Consider the following 13099-nt stretch of genomic DNA (forward strand, 5'->3'; position numbering starts at 1 on the left):
GTTTGTTTGTTTTTTTTTTTTTTTTTGACTGTGCTGCAAGGCATGGGGGACCTTAGTTGCCCAACAAGGATTGAACCCACACCCCTCCATTGGAAGAATTGAGTCTTAATCACCAGACTGACAGGGAAGTCCCCTGGTGAGCTTTTTGAAATAAGTAAATCAAAATCTATGTTCTAGTTACATTGATTTTGTGACTATGTACATATATTCACTATGGGTGTTTTTTTAAAATTATTTTTTCTGAATATGCGGAAATTTCAACCCAATTCAGATGAACCAAATAATAATAATATGAAAATATCATCATTTAATGGCATCTGATTCCAAAGCTTAAGCTCTTTGATGCTAAGCTAACACTTCAGCAAGGTTTTATAATGACTGAACAAATGAGTGAGGGAGTAAATGAGCCCATGGAACAGACTAAGCAGTATCCAAAGTTAGAAAACAAACTGAATCTTGAGTGATTAAGCAATTTTCCCAATATAAACCACACACTGCGCTGCTCCCTAAGCTGTATTTTGGTGTAAATTTTATAGGCACACACTTTGGTTGATTGCAGAACAAGATTTGGCAAATAGAGTGTCTCCTGGATTTCAACCCACATGTGCCCTCTAGGCCAAGTGCCTTGATGCAGGGCACAGCCTGTATACAGTAGGTAAATTGTAAGGGCATGATCCTTCTTAGGCCTTCTCACTTCACATACTTGTCTCTCCCAGTAGGGATCATACTGCTCTTCCAATAAAGGACAGCTATCCATCCCCCATTAAATAACAGCAAAAAATCAGCAGGATTTCCAAAGTCACTTGTGAAAGCAAAGATAATCACATCTTTCCACTGCGTTGATACTGTTTGGGAAAGAATCAGTCTTAAGAGGAGCTACAGTGTAAATTTATGAATAGGTTAGGAAATAGAGATGATGGTTGAGAGGTGAATCAAAAGATAACAGAGGAAAATGAGAGAGTATAAAGTAGTTAAGAGGTCAGAAAATAGAGATGCTGAGAGCGGGGAAGAGACAGCAGTGCTTAAGACCCATATCCTTGAACTCAGTACTTCTCAACTTTCTCCTTGTTACAGAAATCATATACTGCTCTATTCATTCACCCTTTCCTTTATTCATGAGACATCTCTTGATCACATGCCACATTCCAGGCACAGCAAGAAACATCAGGTATAATTTAATCAATAGTGCATGGTCTCAGTCTTCAAAAAAGTCAAAAGCCACTAGAGAAGGCCTTTGTGAATACACAGGTTCACTGCAACATCATTTGAAAAGTCTTAGGAACACAGTGTCATGGGAGCCCAGAAGAGATCATAAATAACTTTCCTGACTATGTTAAGAAGGCATAGTTCTTCTGGATGTTCAACAGTGAGAAGGAACTTTTAAGTTGAAAAAATGGAGGAAACTAGTCAAGGCAAAGGGAGCCGTATGTATCACAAAGCTTCAGAACTACACAGGGCCATGGAATGTTTATTGAACAGGGAGACTTACACTGGACAGGATGAGGCCTGAAGGGTATGGTGAGAGGCAAACCTGGAGAAGTAGGTTGGGGCCACAGACAAAGTGATGCACGTGATTAAAACCTAAGGTGGGAAACACCTTTACTAACTGCCTAGCATGCATGTACTGGTCTTAATATCCTCCCAAAACAATCTTGTATCACCCTTCTTTCAGGAAAATAACTGTTCATGTTAAGGCTGGAATGGACATTATGGCTTCATGGCTTTAAAGCCACATAGACTTGAGTTCAAATCCTGTCTCTCCCACTTACTGTGGAAATGTCCTGAGATTTGGAGTCTTTATATGTATAACAAAATGATGGAAATTCACAGAACTAAGTTGATGATGCTGAGTTGGCCCATAGAGTACCTTGTACATAGGATATACTAAAAAAAAATGGTGTTACTCCCTCTCCCCTTCACTTACCCCAGACTTTCTTCAGGAGCAGCATACTTGCCAAATAATGTTAATTTAAAAAAAAAGAAAAAAGAAAAAACTCTATTATGAAGGTCTTTTGAGAAGGAAATCTCACAACTTACTCTGTATCTAGACTCTAATAGGCAATTCCTTCTAATTGAATATTCTAAGACTGCCTAAGCCACTTTTGTGCTGCCCATTAATACAATGAAAAGAGTTCCACACAGCAGGGCAGTTCTTACTCTTCTGGAAAACTCTGTGGGTCTTCAGTCTCTGTTGTCACAGTACTGACCTGTGAATCTTGCTGAAGATCAGAAGAAACAGTGAACCCAGAGGAACATTAGCATCAGCACACTGTTCCAGGGCTCCGGATGACTGCTCAGAGTGAGATGCAAATCCAGGGCCTCACCCTCCTCTACACTCTGATCTTGATCCCTCAGAGTGTTTCTCACCCTCATCTGTTCCTTAACAAAGGCAGAACATGATTTTTCAATATGGGCCACCCTGAAACGTTTAGTCACATTGGTAATCACCGAATAACTCTCATCCTGTTAGGTAAACTAACTTTAGAGTCATTGCATGTGACATGAAAACACATCTTTGAAAGCAGCATTTCCCGAGGGGGTCAGAGAAAGTGTACAAAGGCAGAATGAAGAGTAGAGCCTGTACTGGTTCTAACAGATACAAATCCCTTCTTACATCAGTCAATCTAGAAAAGTGAGTCTAAAGAGTTGATATTGCACCTCTCTGAATAACCATATATATATATATATATATATATATATATATATATGTATATACATACATCATACAAGCCTACACATATGAAAATGCTGTATGTGTAGGCTTGCATGTAGTTCTACATATATCTAAAATCACTTTAGATTTTGATGATGGAGGGTTCATTGTATTAACTAAAACAATTCAGAGCTCACTCCGAATGGAGTATGGAAAGAAAATCTCCAAACTGTTATATTTTATTGAAGAGAAGGAAGGCAGGTAGCTCTTATCCCTGTGTGTCTTAGTCATTCAGTCATGTTCAACTCTGCAATGCCATGGACTGTAGTCCGCCAGCTCCTCTGTCCATGGAATTCTGCAGGCAAGAATACTGGAATGGGTAGCCTTTCCCTTCTCCAGGTGATCTTCCCAACCCAGGGATCTAACAGGGCTCTCCTGTATTGCAGGCAGATTCTTTACCATCTGAGCCACCAAGGAAGCCCAGAGGTATACACATAGGAAAGAGAACTAATATGTCTGAGAATTTACTATAAGCCACTCAGATTCTAATCAATTCACTTAATTTCTATAATAACTTTATATACTGAGTACCTATTACAGTCACTCCCATGTTAGGGAAGAGAAAACAGGAGCATGGACTGGTTAAGAGACTTGTCCACAATTACACAGCAAGTACTGAACTTGGGTGGAGGAAGGCTGCTCGGGGATCCGGTTTCTTGATCAGCACTATGCAACACCACCACTCCAAAGTATTGTGTATGGATTCCGCACATTCAAATTCAAACCTTGGTTATTTTTCTTCATACTAAATCCTTCCTATTCTCAAAGCCATAATAGCAAGAAGTCCATTATCTTTCTCTTGGAGAAGCCTCCTTCCCCCCCAAGAGCAGTTTAAATCCCCGCAGGAAAAAATAAAAAAGACTGTCTCTTATTTCCAAACTTAAGCAGGACATGGGAACCAACACTGCTTCTCATAGCCACTTGGAGTTACTACTTAAAATGGGAATGGATCTGGAAAAATATAGTGGGTCAGCTCTATTTTGTGCCTATTTCAAGCCCCTACAGAGAATGCTATTTTTTTTTTAAGAGTGCTAAGGCTTCTTCAGTGATAAACTTAGCCAAGAAAGTGCTACTTTAGAAAACTAAGGATTTGAGAGCTTTGCTCCCATGCTCTCTTAGACGTTTGTTATCATCATCAACTTTAACTTGTCTTTACTTGGAAATAACTTAATGCAAGAACCTCTGTCCTCTGGTCCTAGGCCAAGTAGTAAAAGGGGAACTCTGATAAATGTGATTTGCATAGGCAGTCTTGGTTGCTGCATGCCCCAAATAATGTGGGCAACTTCCACACCAAGCCTGAGGTTTGACTCTAAAGACTTGCCATAGCCCATAATCTCAAAGCCAAATACTTCTTCTGGTGCTCAATCAAATAAACAATGATCTCTTCCAATGCTTGGGGATCAACTTTCTACCCAGGACTTGCCTAGTAAGCCATGCACTCAGTGGGTGGATCACCACTGTGAGGCTTTCATAGAGGAATTTCAAGGGCAATTCTGATCAATGAACTTGAAGTGTCAACCTAGAGTTAGAAGTAAGTGCTCTATAATATAGCCTGTGCTGATTGCTAAGGTCGGTACAGAGCGAAGTAAGAAAGGGGAGATATCTGTGTGTAAGCAGGTCTTTTTTAAGCCTCTAACAGTTCTCTCTGATTCACAGGACGTCTTCAGAGCCATGCATCCTGACCCTGACATTGTGCGATTGTACCTTAAACCACTGTTCATTGGAGAGCTTGCTCAAGAAGAGCCCAATCAGGAGAGAAACAAAAATGTGAGTGAGGTCTCAGGACTCAAGAGTATACAGAGGGATGGGGATGGGGTATATTTCAGGGCCAATTTATCATTTTATGTGGGAAACCAGCCATCATGTCTGGGAGGGCCTGCGATAGCATAAATGAGAGGATTCCAAATATTTCATAATAATCTTTCTGAGATCCTCAGAATTGCTAAACCTGTGAGAAACAAAGGAATGGAATGCTTGGCCCTCTGCCAAACAGTAATTCAATGTGTCTAACCTACGATTCATGGGATCGCAAACAGTCGGACACGATTGAGTGACTGAACTGAACTACCTACTTCTTGCCTCGAACTTACACATAATTTTCTTTTTCCATGACTGCTTATATTTTTTGATATTCCCTGTTAAACCAGTATCCATGAGAGCAGAGATTATGTGTCCTCAGTACCTACTGGCACAGGATTGGACTTGTAGTAGGAATTCCATAAATAGCCTTTGAATCAATGATGTGACTATATCCTAACTAGAGTTCTTTTTACAATGGAAGAAATTACAGTTCCAGGAGAATAAACTACCTTCTGAAAAGCAAAGAACGGGAACTCCAGTTCACCTCTTTCTGGCTCCAAACCTTTGGGTATTCCCCACGAAAAGCACCACTTTTCTTTCACCAAGGATTTGGTTGACTGAAAAACTGTCTTCAGAGGGCAGGGCCTCCATAAAACTAGAATTCACTAGAATGATTGCACATAAAGCTTAAAGGGATTTAACTAATATTAAGCACTGCATTTTTTTTTTTTTTTTGCTCTTCATGTTTTAAAACAGCTTACAATTGTACCATTCTTTTGAAATACTTTGTACAAAGTGGTGATCCAGATATCACTGTGAGGCAGAAAGAAAAAGAATTATATTTCCACTTTAAGAAATGAAGAAACAAAGAAACAAAAAAAGAAATGAAACAAACTCACAAGGGGATAGGAGGAATCTGAGGAAAGAGGACTGGTTACATGCAGGCCCAAGATGCATACTTAGGCTGACTCCTTAGGCCCATGTGCATCCCTCAAGGCTGTGTGTCAGGAAGCAATGCACTTTACTGAGATGAGTGTGCCCTCAGGCAGACAGCCTGGACACAGAGCCCGGTTCCTATGACAAGGTGTAGGAGCCGAGATGCTGTTGTTCGGTCAGTAAGTCACGTCTGACTCTGCGACCCTGTGAACTGCAGCACGCCAGGCCTCCATGTTCCCTCACTATCTCCCAGAGTTTGCGCAAAGTCATGTCCATAGAGCATGATGCCATCCAAACATCTCATCCTCTATCCCTCTTCTCTTCCTGCCCTCAAGCTTTCCAGGCACAAGGGTCTTTTCCAATGAGTCTGTTCTTCCATCAGGTGGCCAGTGTATTGGAGCTTCAGCTTAACCATCAATCATTTCAATGAATATCCTGGGTTAATTTCCTGTAGGATTGACAGGTTTGATCTCCCTGCTTTCCAAGGGACTCTAAAGAGTTTTCTCCAACACCACAGTTCAAAAGCAATAATTCTTTGAGGCTCAGCCTTCTTTCATGTCCAACTCTCACATCCATACATGACTACTGGAAAACCCATATATTTGACTATATGGACCTTTGTGGGCAAACTAATGTCTCTGCTTTTTAATATGCTATCTAGGTTTTTCACTGCTTTCCTTCTAAGGAGCAAGCATCTTTTAATTTCATGGCTGAAGTCACCAGCTGCAGTGAATTTTGGAGACCAAGAAAAGAAAGTCTGTCACTATTTCTATTTTCTCCCCATCTATTTGAATGAAGTGATTGGACTGAATGTCATGATCTTCATTTTTTGAATGCTGAGTTTGAAGCCAGATTTTTTACCTTCCTCTTTCACCTTCATCAACAGGCTCTTTAGTTCCTCTTCACTTTCTGCCATCAGAGTGGTATGATCTTATCTGAAGTTGTTGATATTTCTCCCAGCAATCTTATTCAGCTTCTGCTTCATTCAGCACAGCATTTCACATGATGTACTCTGCATATAAATTAAATAAGCAGGGTGACAATATACAGCCTTGACGTACTCCTGTCCCAATTTTGAACCGGTCCATTGTTCCAAGTCTCGTTCAAACTGTTGCTTCTTGTCGTGCATAGAGGTTTCTCCGGAGGCTGGTAAGATGGTCTAGTACTCCCATCTCGTTAAGAATTTTTCATGGCTTGTTGTGATCCACAAAGGATCAGAAGAAACAGTAAACGCAGAGGAGTATTAGTGTAGTCAGTGAAGCAGATTTTTTTTTCTTTTAATTTATTTTTTTTAATTTTTAATTTTTTATTAGTTGGAGGCTAATTACTTCACAACATTTCAGTGGGTTTTGTCATACATTGATATGAATCAGCCATAGAGTTACATGCATTCCCCATCCCGATCCCCCCTCCCACCTCCCTCTCCACCCGATTCCTCTGGGTCTTCCCAGTGCACCAGGCCCGAGCACTTGTCTCATGCATCCAACCTGGGCTGGTGATCTGTTTCACCATAGATAATATACATGCTGTTCTTTTGAAACATCCCACCCTCACCTTCTCCCACAGAGGTCAAAAGTCTGTTCTGTACTTCTGTGTCTCTTTTTCTGTTTTGCATATAGGGTTATCGTTACCATCTTTCTAAATTCCATATATATGTGTTAGTATGCTGTAATGTTCTTTATCTTTCTGGCTTACTCCACTCTGCATAATGGGCTCCAGTTTCATCCATCTCATTAGAACTGATTCAAATGAATTCTTTTTAAAAGGCTGAGTAGTATTTCATGGTGTATATGTACCACAGCTTCCTTATCCATTCATCTGCTGATGGGCATCTAGGTTGCTTCCATGTCCTGGCTATTATAAACAGTGCTGTGATGAACATTGGGGTACACGTGTCTCTTTCAGATCTGGTTTCCTCAGTGTGTATGCCCAGAAGTGGGATTGCTGGGTCATATGGCAGTTCTATTTCCAATTTTTAAGAAATCTCCACACTGTTTTCAATAGCGGCTGTACTAGTTTGCATTCCCACCAACAGTGTAAGAGAGTTCCCTTTTCTCCACACCTTCTCCAGCATTTATTGCTTGTAGACTTTGGGATAGCAGCCATCCTGACTGGCGTGTCATGGTACCTCATTGTGGTTTTGATTTGCATTTCTCTAATAATGAATAATGTTGAACATCTTTTCATGTGTTTGTTAGCCATCTGTACGTCTTCTTTGGAGAAATGTCTGTTTAGTTCTTTGGCCCATTTTTTGATTGGGTCATTTATTTTTCTGGAATTGAGCTTCAGGGGTTGCTTGCATATTTTTGAGATTAATCCTTTGTCTGTTGCTTCATTTGCTATTATTTTCTCCCATTCTGAGGGCTGTCTTTTCACCTTACTTATAGTTTCCTTTGTAGTGCAAAAGCTTTTAAGTTTCATTAGGTCCCATTTGTTTATTTTTGCTTTTATTTCCAATATTCTGGGAGGTGGGTCATAGAGGATCTTGCTGTGATTTATGTCTGAGAGTGTTTTGCCTATGTTCTCCTCTAGGAGTTTTATAGTTTCTGGTCTTACATTTAGATCTTTAATACATTTTGAGTTTATTTTTGTGTATGGTGTTAGAAAGTGTTCTAGTTTCATTCTTTTACAAGTGGTTGACCAGTTATCCCAGCACCACTTGTTAAAGAGGTTGTCTTTTTTCTATTGTATAGCCTTGCCTCCTTTGTCAAAGATAAGGTGTCCATAGGTTCATGGATTTATCTCTAGGCTTTCTGTTCTGTTCCATTGATCTATATTTCTGTCTTTGTGCCAGTACCATACTGTCTTGATGACTGTGGCTTTGTAGTAGAGTCTGAAGTCAGGCAGGTTGATTCCTCCAGTTCCATTCTTCTTTCTCAAGATTACTTTGGCTATTCGAGGTTTTTTGTATTTCCATACAAATTGTGAAATTATTTGTTCTAGTTCTGTGAAAAATACCGTTGGTAGCTCGATAGGGATTGCATTGAATCTATAGATTGCTTTGGGTAGAATAGCCATTTTGACAATATGGATTCTCCCAATCCATGAGCATTGTATGTTTCTCCATCTGTTTGTGTCCTCTTTGATTTCTTTCATCGGTGTTTTATAGTTTTCTATGTATAGGTCTTTTGTTTCTTTAGGTAGATATACTCCTAAGTATTTTATTCTTTTTGTTGCAATGGGGAATGATATTGTTTCCTTAATTTCTCTTTCTGTTTTTTCATTGTTAGTATATAGGAATGCAAGGGATTTCTGTGTGTTAATTTTATATCCTGCAACATTACTGTATTCATTGATTAGCTCTAGTAATTTTCTGGAAGAGTCCTCAAGGTTTTCTATGTAGAGGATCATGTCATCTGCAAACAGCGAGAGTTTCACTTCTTCTTTTCCTATCTGGATACCTTTTACTTCTTTTTCTGCTCTGATTGCTGTGGCCAGAACTTCCAACACTATGTTAAATAGTAGTGGTGAGAGTGGGCACCCTTGTCTTGTTCCTGATTTCAGGGGAAATGCTTTCAATTTTTCACCATTGAGGGTGATGCTTGCTGTGGGTTTGTCATATATAGCTTTTATTATGTTGAGGTATTTTCCTTCTATTCCTGCTTTCTGGAGAGTTTTAATCATAAATGAGTGTTGAATTTTGTCAAAGGCTTTCTCTGCATCTATTGAGATAATCATATGGTTTTTATCTTTCAATTTGTTAATGTGGTGTATTACATTGATTGATTTGTGGATATTAAAGAATCCTTGCATCCTGGGATAAAGCCCAATTGGTCATGGTGTATGATTTTTTTAATATGTTGTTGGATTCTGTTTGCTAGAATTTTGTTAAGGATTTTTGCATCTATCTTCATCAGTGATATTGGCCTGTAGTTCTTTTTTTGTGGTGTCTTTGTCTGGTTTTGGAATTAGGGTGATGGTGGCCTCATAGAGTGAGTTTGGAAGTTTACCTTCATCTGCAATTTTCTGGAAGAGTTTGAGTAAGATAGGTGTTAGCTCTTCTCTAAATTTTTGGTAGAATTCAGCTGTGAAGCCATCTGGTCCTGGGCTTTTGTTTGCTGGAAGATTTTTGATTACAGTTTCAATTTCCTTGCTTGTGATGGGTCTGTTAAGATCTTCTATTTCTTCCTGGTTCAGTTTTGGAAAGTTATACTTTTCTAAGAATTTATCTATTTCATCCAAGTTGTCCATTTTATTGGCATAGAGCTGCTGGTAGTAGTCTCTTATGATCCTTTGTATTTCAGTGTTGTCTGTTGTGATCTCTCCATTTTCATTTCTAATTTTGTTAATTTGGTTCTTCTCTCTTTGTTTCTTAATGAGTCTTGCTAATGGTTTGTCAATTTTGTTTATTTTTTCAAAAAAACAGCTTTAAGCTTTGTTGATTTTTGCTATGGTCTCTTTCGTTTCTTTTGCATTTATTTCTGCCCTAATTTTTAAGATTTCTTTCCTTCTGCTAACCCTGGGGTTCTTCATTTCTTCCTTCTCTAATTGTTTTAGGTGTAGAGTTAGGTTGTTTATTTGACTTTTTTCTTGTTTCTTGATGTAAGCCTGTAATGCTATGAACCTTCCCCTTAGCACTGCTTTTACAGTGTCCCATAGGTTTTGGGTTGTTGTGTTTTCATTTTCATTCATTTCTATGCATATTTTGATTTCTTTTTTGATTTCTTCTATGATTTGTTGGTTATTCAGAAGCGTATTATTTAGCCTCCATATGTTGGAATTTTTAACAATTTTTTTCCTGTAATTGAGATCTAATCTTACTGCACTGTGGTCCGAAAAGATGACTGGAATGATTTCAATTTTTTTGAATTTTCCAAAACCAGGTTTATGGCCCAGGATGTGATCTATTCTGGAGAAGGTTCCATGTGCACTTGAGAAAAAGGTGCAGTTGATTGTTTTGTGATGAAATGTCCTATAGATATCAGTTAGGTCTAGCTGCTCCATTGTGTCATTTAAGGTTTGTGTTTACTTGTTAATTTTCTGTTTAGTTGATCTATCCATAGGTGTGAGTGGGGTATTAAAGCCTCCCACTATTATTGTGTTATTGTTAATTTCCCCTTTCATACTCGTTAGCATTTGCCTTACATATTGCGGTGCTCCTATGCTGAGTGCATATATATTTATAATTGTTATACCTTCTTCTTGGATTGATCCTTTGATCATTATGTAGTGTCCTTCTTTGTCTCTTTTCACATCCTTTATTTGAAAGTCTATTTTATCTGATATGAGTATTGTGACTCCTGCTTTCTTTTGGTCTCCTTTTGCGTGAAATATTTTTTTCCATCCCTTCACTTTTAGTCTGTATGTGTCTCTTGTTTTGAGGTGGGTCCCTTGTAGACAGCATATATAGGGGTCTTGTTTTTGTATCCGTTCAGCCAGACTTTGTCTTTTGGTTGGGGCATTCAGCCCATTTACATTTAAGGTAATTATTGATAGGTGTGGTCCCATTGCCATTTACTTTGTTGTTTTGGGTTCACGTTTATACAACCTTTCTGTGTTTCCTGTCTAGAGAAGATCCTTTAGCATTTGTTGAAGAGCTGGTTTGGTGGTGCTGAATTCTCTCAGCTTTTGCTTGTCTGTAAGGCTTTTGAATTCTCCTTCATATCTGAATGAGATCCTTGCTGGATACAGTAATCTAGGTTGTAGGTTATTCTCTTTCATTACTTTCAGTACGTCCTGCCATTCCCTTCTGGCCTGGAGGGTTTCTATTGATAGATCAGCTGTTATCCTTATGGGAATCCCTTTGTGTGTTATTTGTTGATTCTCCCTTGCTGCTTTTAGTATTTGTTCTTTGTGTTTGATCTTTGTCCATTTGATTAATTTGTGTCCTGGGGTGTTTCGCCTTGGGTTTATCCTGTTTGGGACTCGCTGGGTTTCTTGGACTTGGGTGGCTATTTCCTTCCCCATTTTAGGGAAGTTTTCAGCTATTATCTCCTCGAGTATTTTCTCATGACCTTTCTTTTTGTCTTCTTCTTCTGGGACCCCTATGATTCGAATGTTGGGGAGTTTCACATTGTCCCAGAGGTCCCTGAGGTTGTCCTCATTTCTTTTGATCCTTTTTTCTTTTTTCCTCTCTGCTTCATTTATTTCCACCATTTTATCTTCTACCTCACTTATCCTATCTTCTGTCTCCATTATTCTACTCTTGGTTCCCTCCAGAGTGTTTTTGATCTCATTCATTGCATTGTTCATTTTTAATTGACTCTTTTTTATTTCTTCTAGGTCTTTATTAAACATTTCTTGCATCTTCTCAATCTTTGTCTGCAGGCTATTTATCTGTAACTCCATTTTGTTTTCAAGATTTTGGATCATTTTTCTTATCATTATTCTAAATTCTTCTTCAGGTAGATTCCCTATCTCCTCCTCTTTTGTTTGACTTGGTGGGCATTTTTCATGTTCCTTTACCTGTTGGGTATTTCTTTGGCTTTTCATCTTGTTTAGATTGCTGTGTCTGGAATAGGGCTTCTCTCTTTTTTTTTTTTTTTTTGTAAGGTTATAGTGTATTGAAAGTGAAAATTAAGGAGTAGTAGAGGAGTACTAGAGGACTTTAAAAGAAATAAGAGAAAAAGAAAAATAGAAAATAGAAGAGAAAAAGAAAAAAAAAAAAGAAAAAAAATTTTTTCCTAATTAAAAAAACATAAAAATCTATGAAAATGAAAGTTAAGGAGTAATTTGGGAGTAATAGGGAATTTTAAAGGAAAATAAAAGAGAAAAAAAATTAAAATAATTTTTTTTTCTTACTTAAAAAAAAAAAAAGGTAAAAATATATCTAGGAAATTCTCTGGAGCTGTTGCGGTCAGTGCGGGTTCGGCTCAGTTTCAGATAGCTCCTCGTTCCAGCTTACACTTCTCGATATCTACAGGCCCCTTCCGATGTAGTCGGTGTTTTCTACAGGGATTTTAATCTGTTGCACCAGTCCCTTCTGAAGCGGTTCCCTTTGTTTATTTGGCTTCTGTTTGCCGGTCTCTTCAGAGCCTCATTTCTGCCCTGACACAGGCAGGGCGGAGGTGGACTCTTATTCAGGTAGCTAGTTCCGGCACGTTGCGGGGAGGGGCCGGCGCTGCTTCCTCCATCTGCGCTACTCAGGCTCCCGAATGCTCTATATGGAGCGCGCCCACGCTGCGTGCGGTTCCAGCCCTCGGGTGTTCCACAAAAGCACGGAACAAAAAGCTGCGCCTGCTCTTTGTGCCTTCCCCGTCAGAGCGGTCCAGGCAGCCAGGGGCTTGACGGGCGCACTCTCCCCTGGTGCGGCGCGCCCACTCCCTTCCGCGGTCCCAGTGTCAGTTTCCGCTGGCTCCAGTTCGGTGCGTGCACCTTCTGCCCTCCGCGTCCCCATCTCCAGTCCCTGCCCGTGCCGGTCGGGTGCCTGCGCCCTGTGTCTCGCAGTGACCCTCCCAGCGGATGTCGACCATCCAGAGTTTCAGGAGGTCTTTGATTAGAAAGTGGAGGCCTGTTTGCAGTGTGGCAGGTGATGCGGTCCTTGGGGCCAAGCCTGCCCCTTTCCCCTCCCCCCTGCCTCCTGCCTCCGGGGGCACTGGGCCAGTCCGCAGCCTGCTAGCTCTTCTCTGGACTTTCTCGGTCCCTTTGTTCTGCAAATGGCCGGCAGTGTGTTTGGGCCGGTTAATTTTCTCTCTCTCTTTTGCTCTCCCA

General features: G+C 39.8%; 1 protein-coding gene across 1 annotated transcript in view; it reads left to right on the forward strand.

The window, feature by feature from the left end:
- The window catches only part of LOC122699803 (fatty acid desaturase 2-like protein FADS2B), a 59062-nt gene that overhangs the window by 14641 nt on the left and 31322 nt on the right, over positions 1-13099 (forward strand). The window contains exon 2 of the mRNA XM_043912194.1: positions 4370-4480. Coding sequence (XP_043768129.1) covers positions 4370-4480 — 111 coding nt within the window. The remainder of the gene's footprint in view (positions 1-4369; positions 4481-13099) is intronic.

The sequence above is a fragment of the Cervus elaphus genome, chromosome 1 (genome assembly GCF_910594005.1).
Source record: "Cervus elaphus chromosome 1, mCerEla1.1, whole genome shotgun sequence".
NCBI lineage: Eukaryota > Metazoa > Chordata > Mammalia > Artiodactyla > Cervidae > Cervus > Cervus elaphus.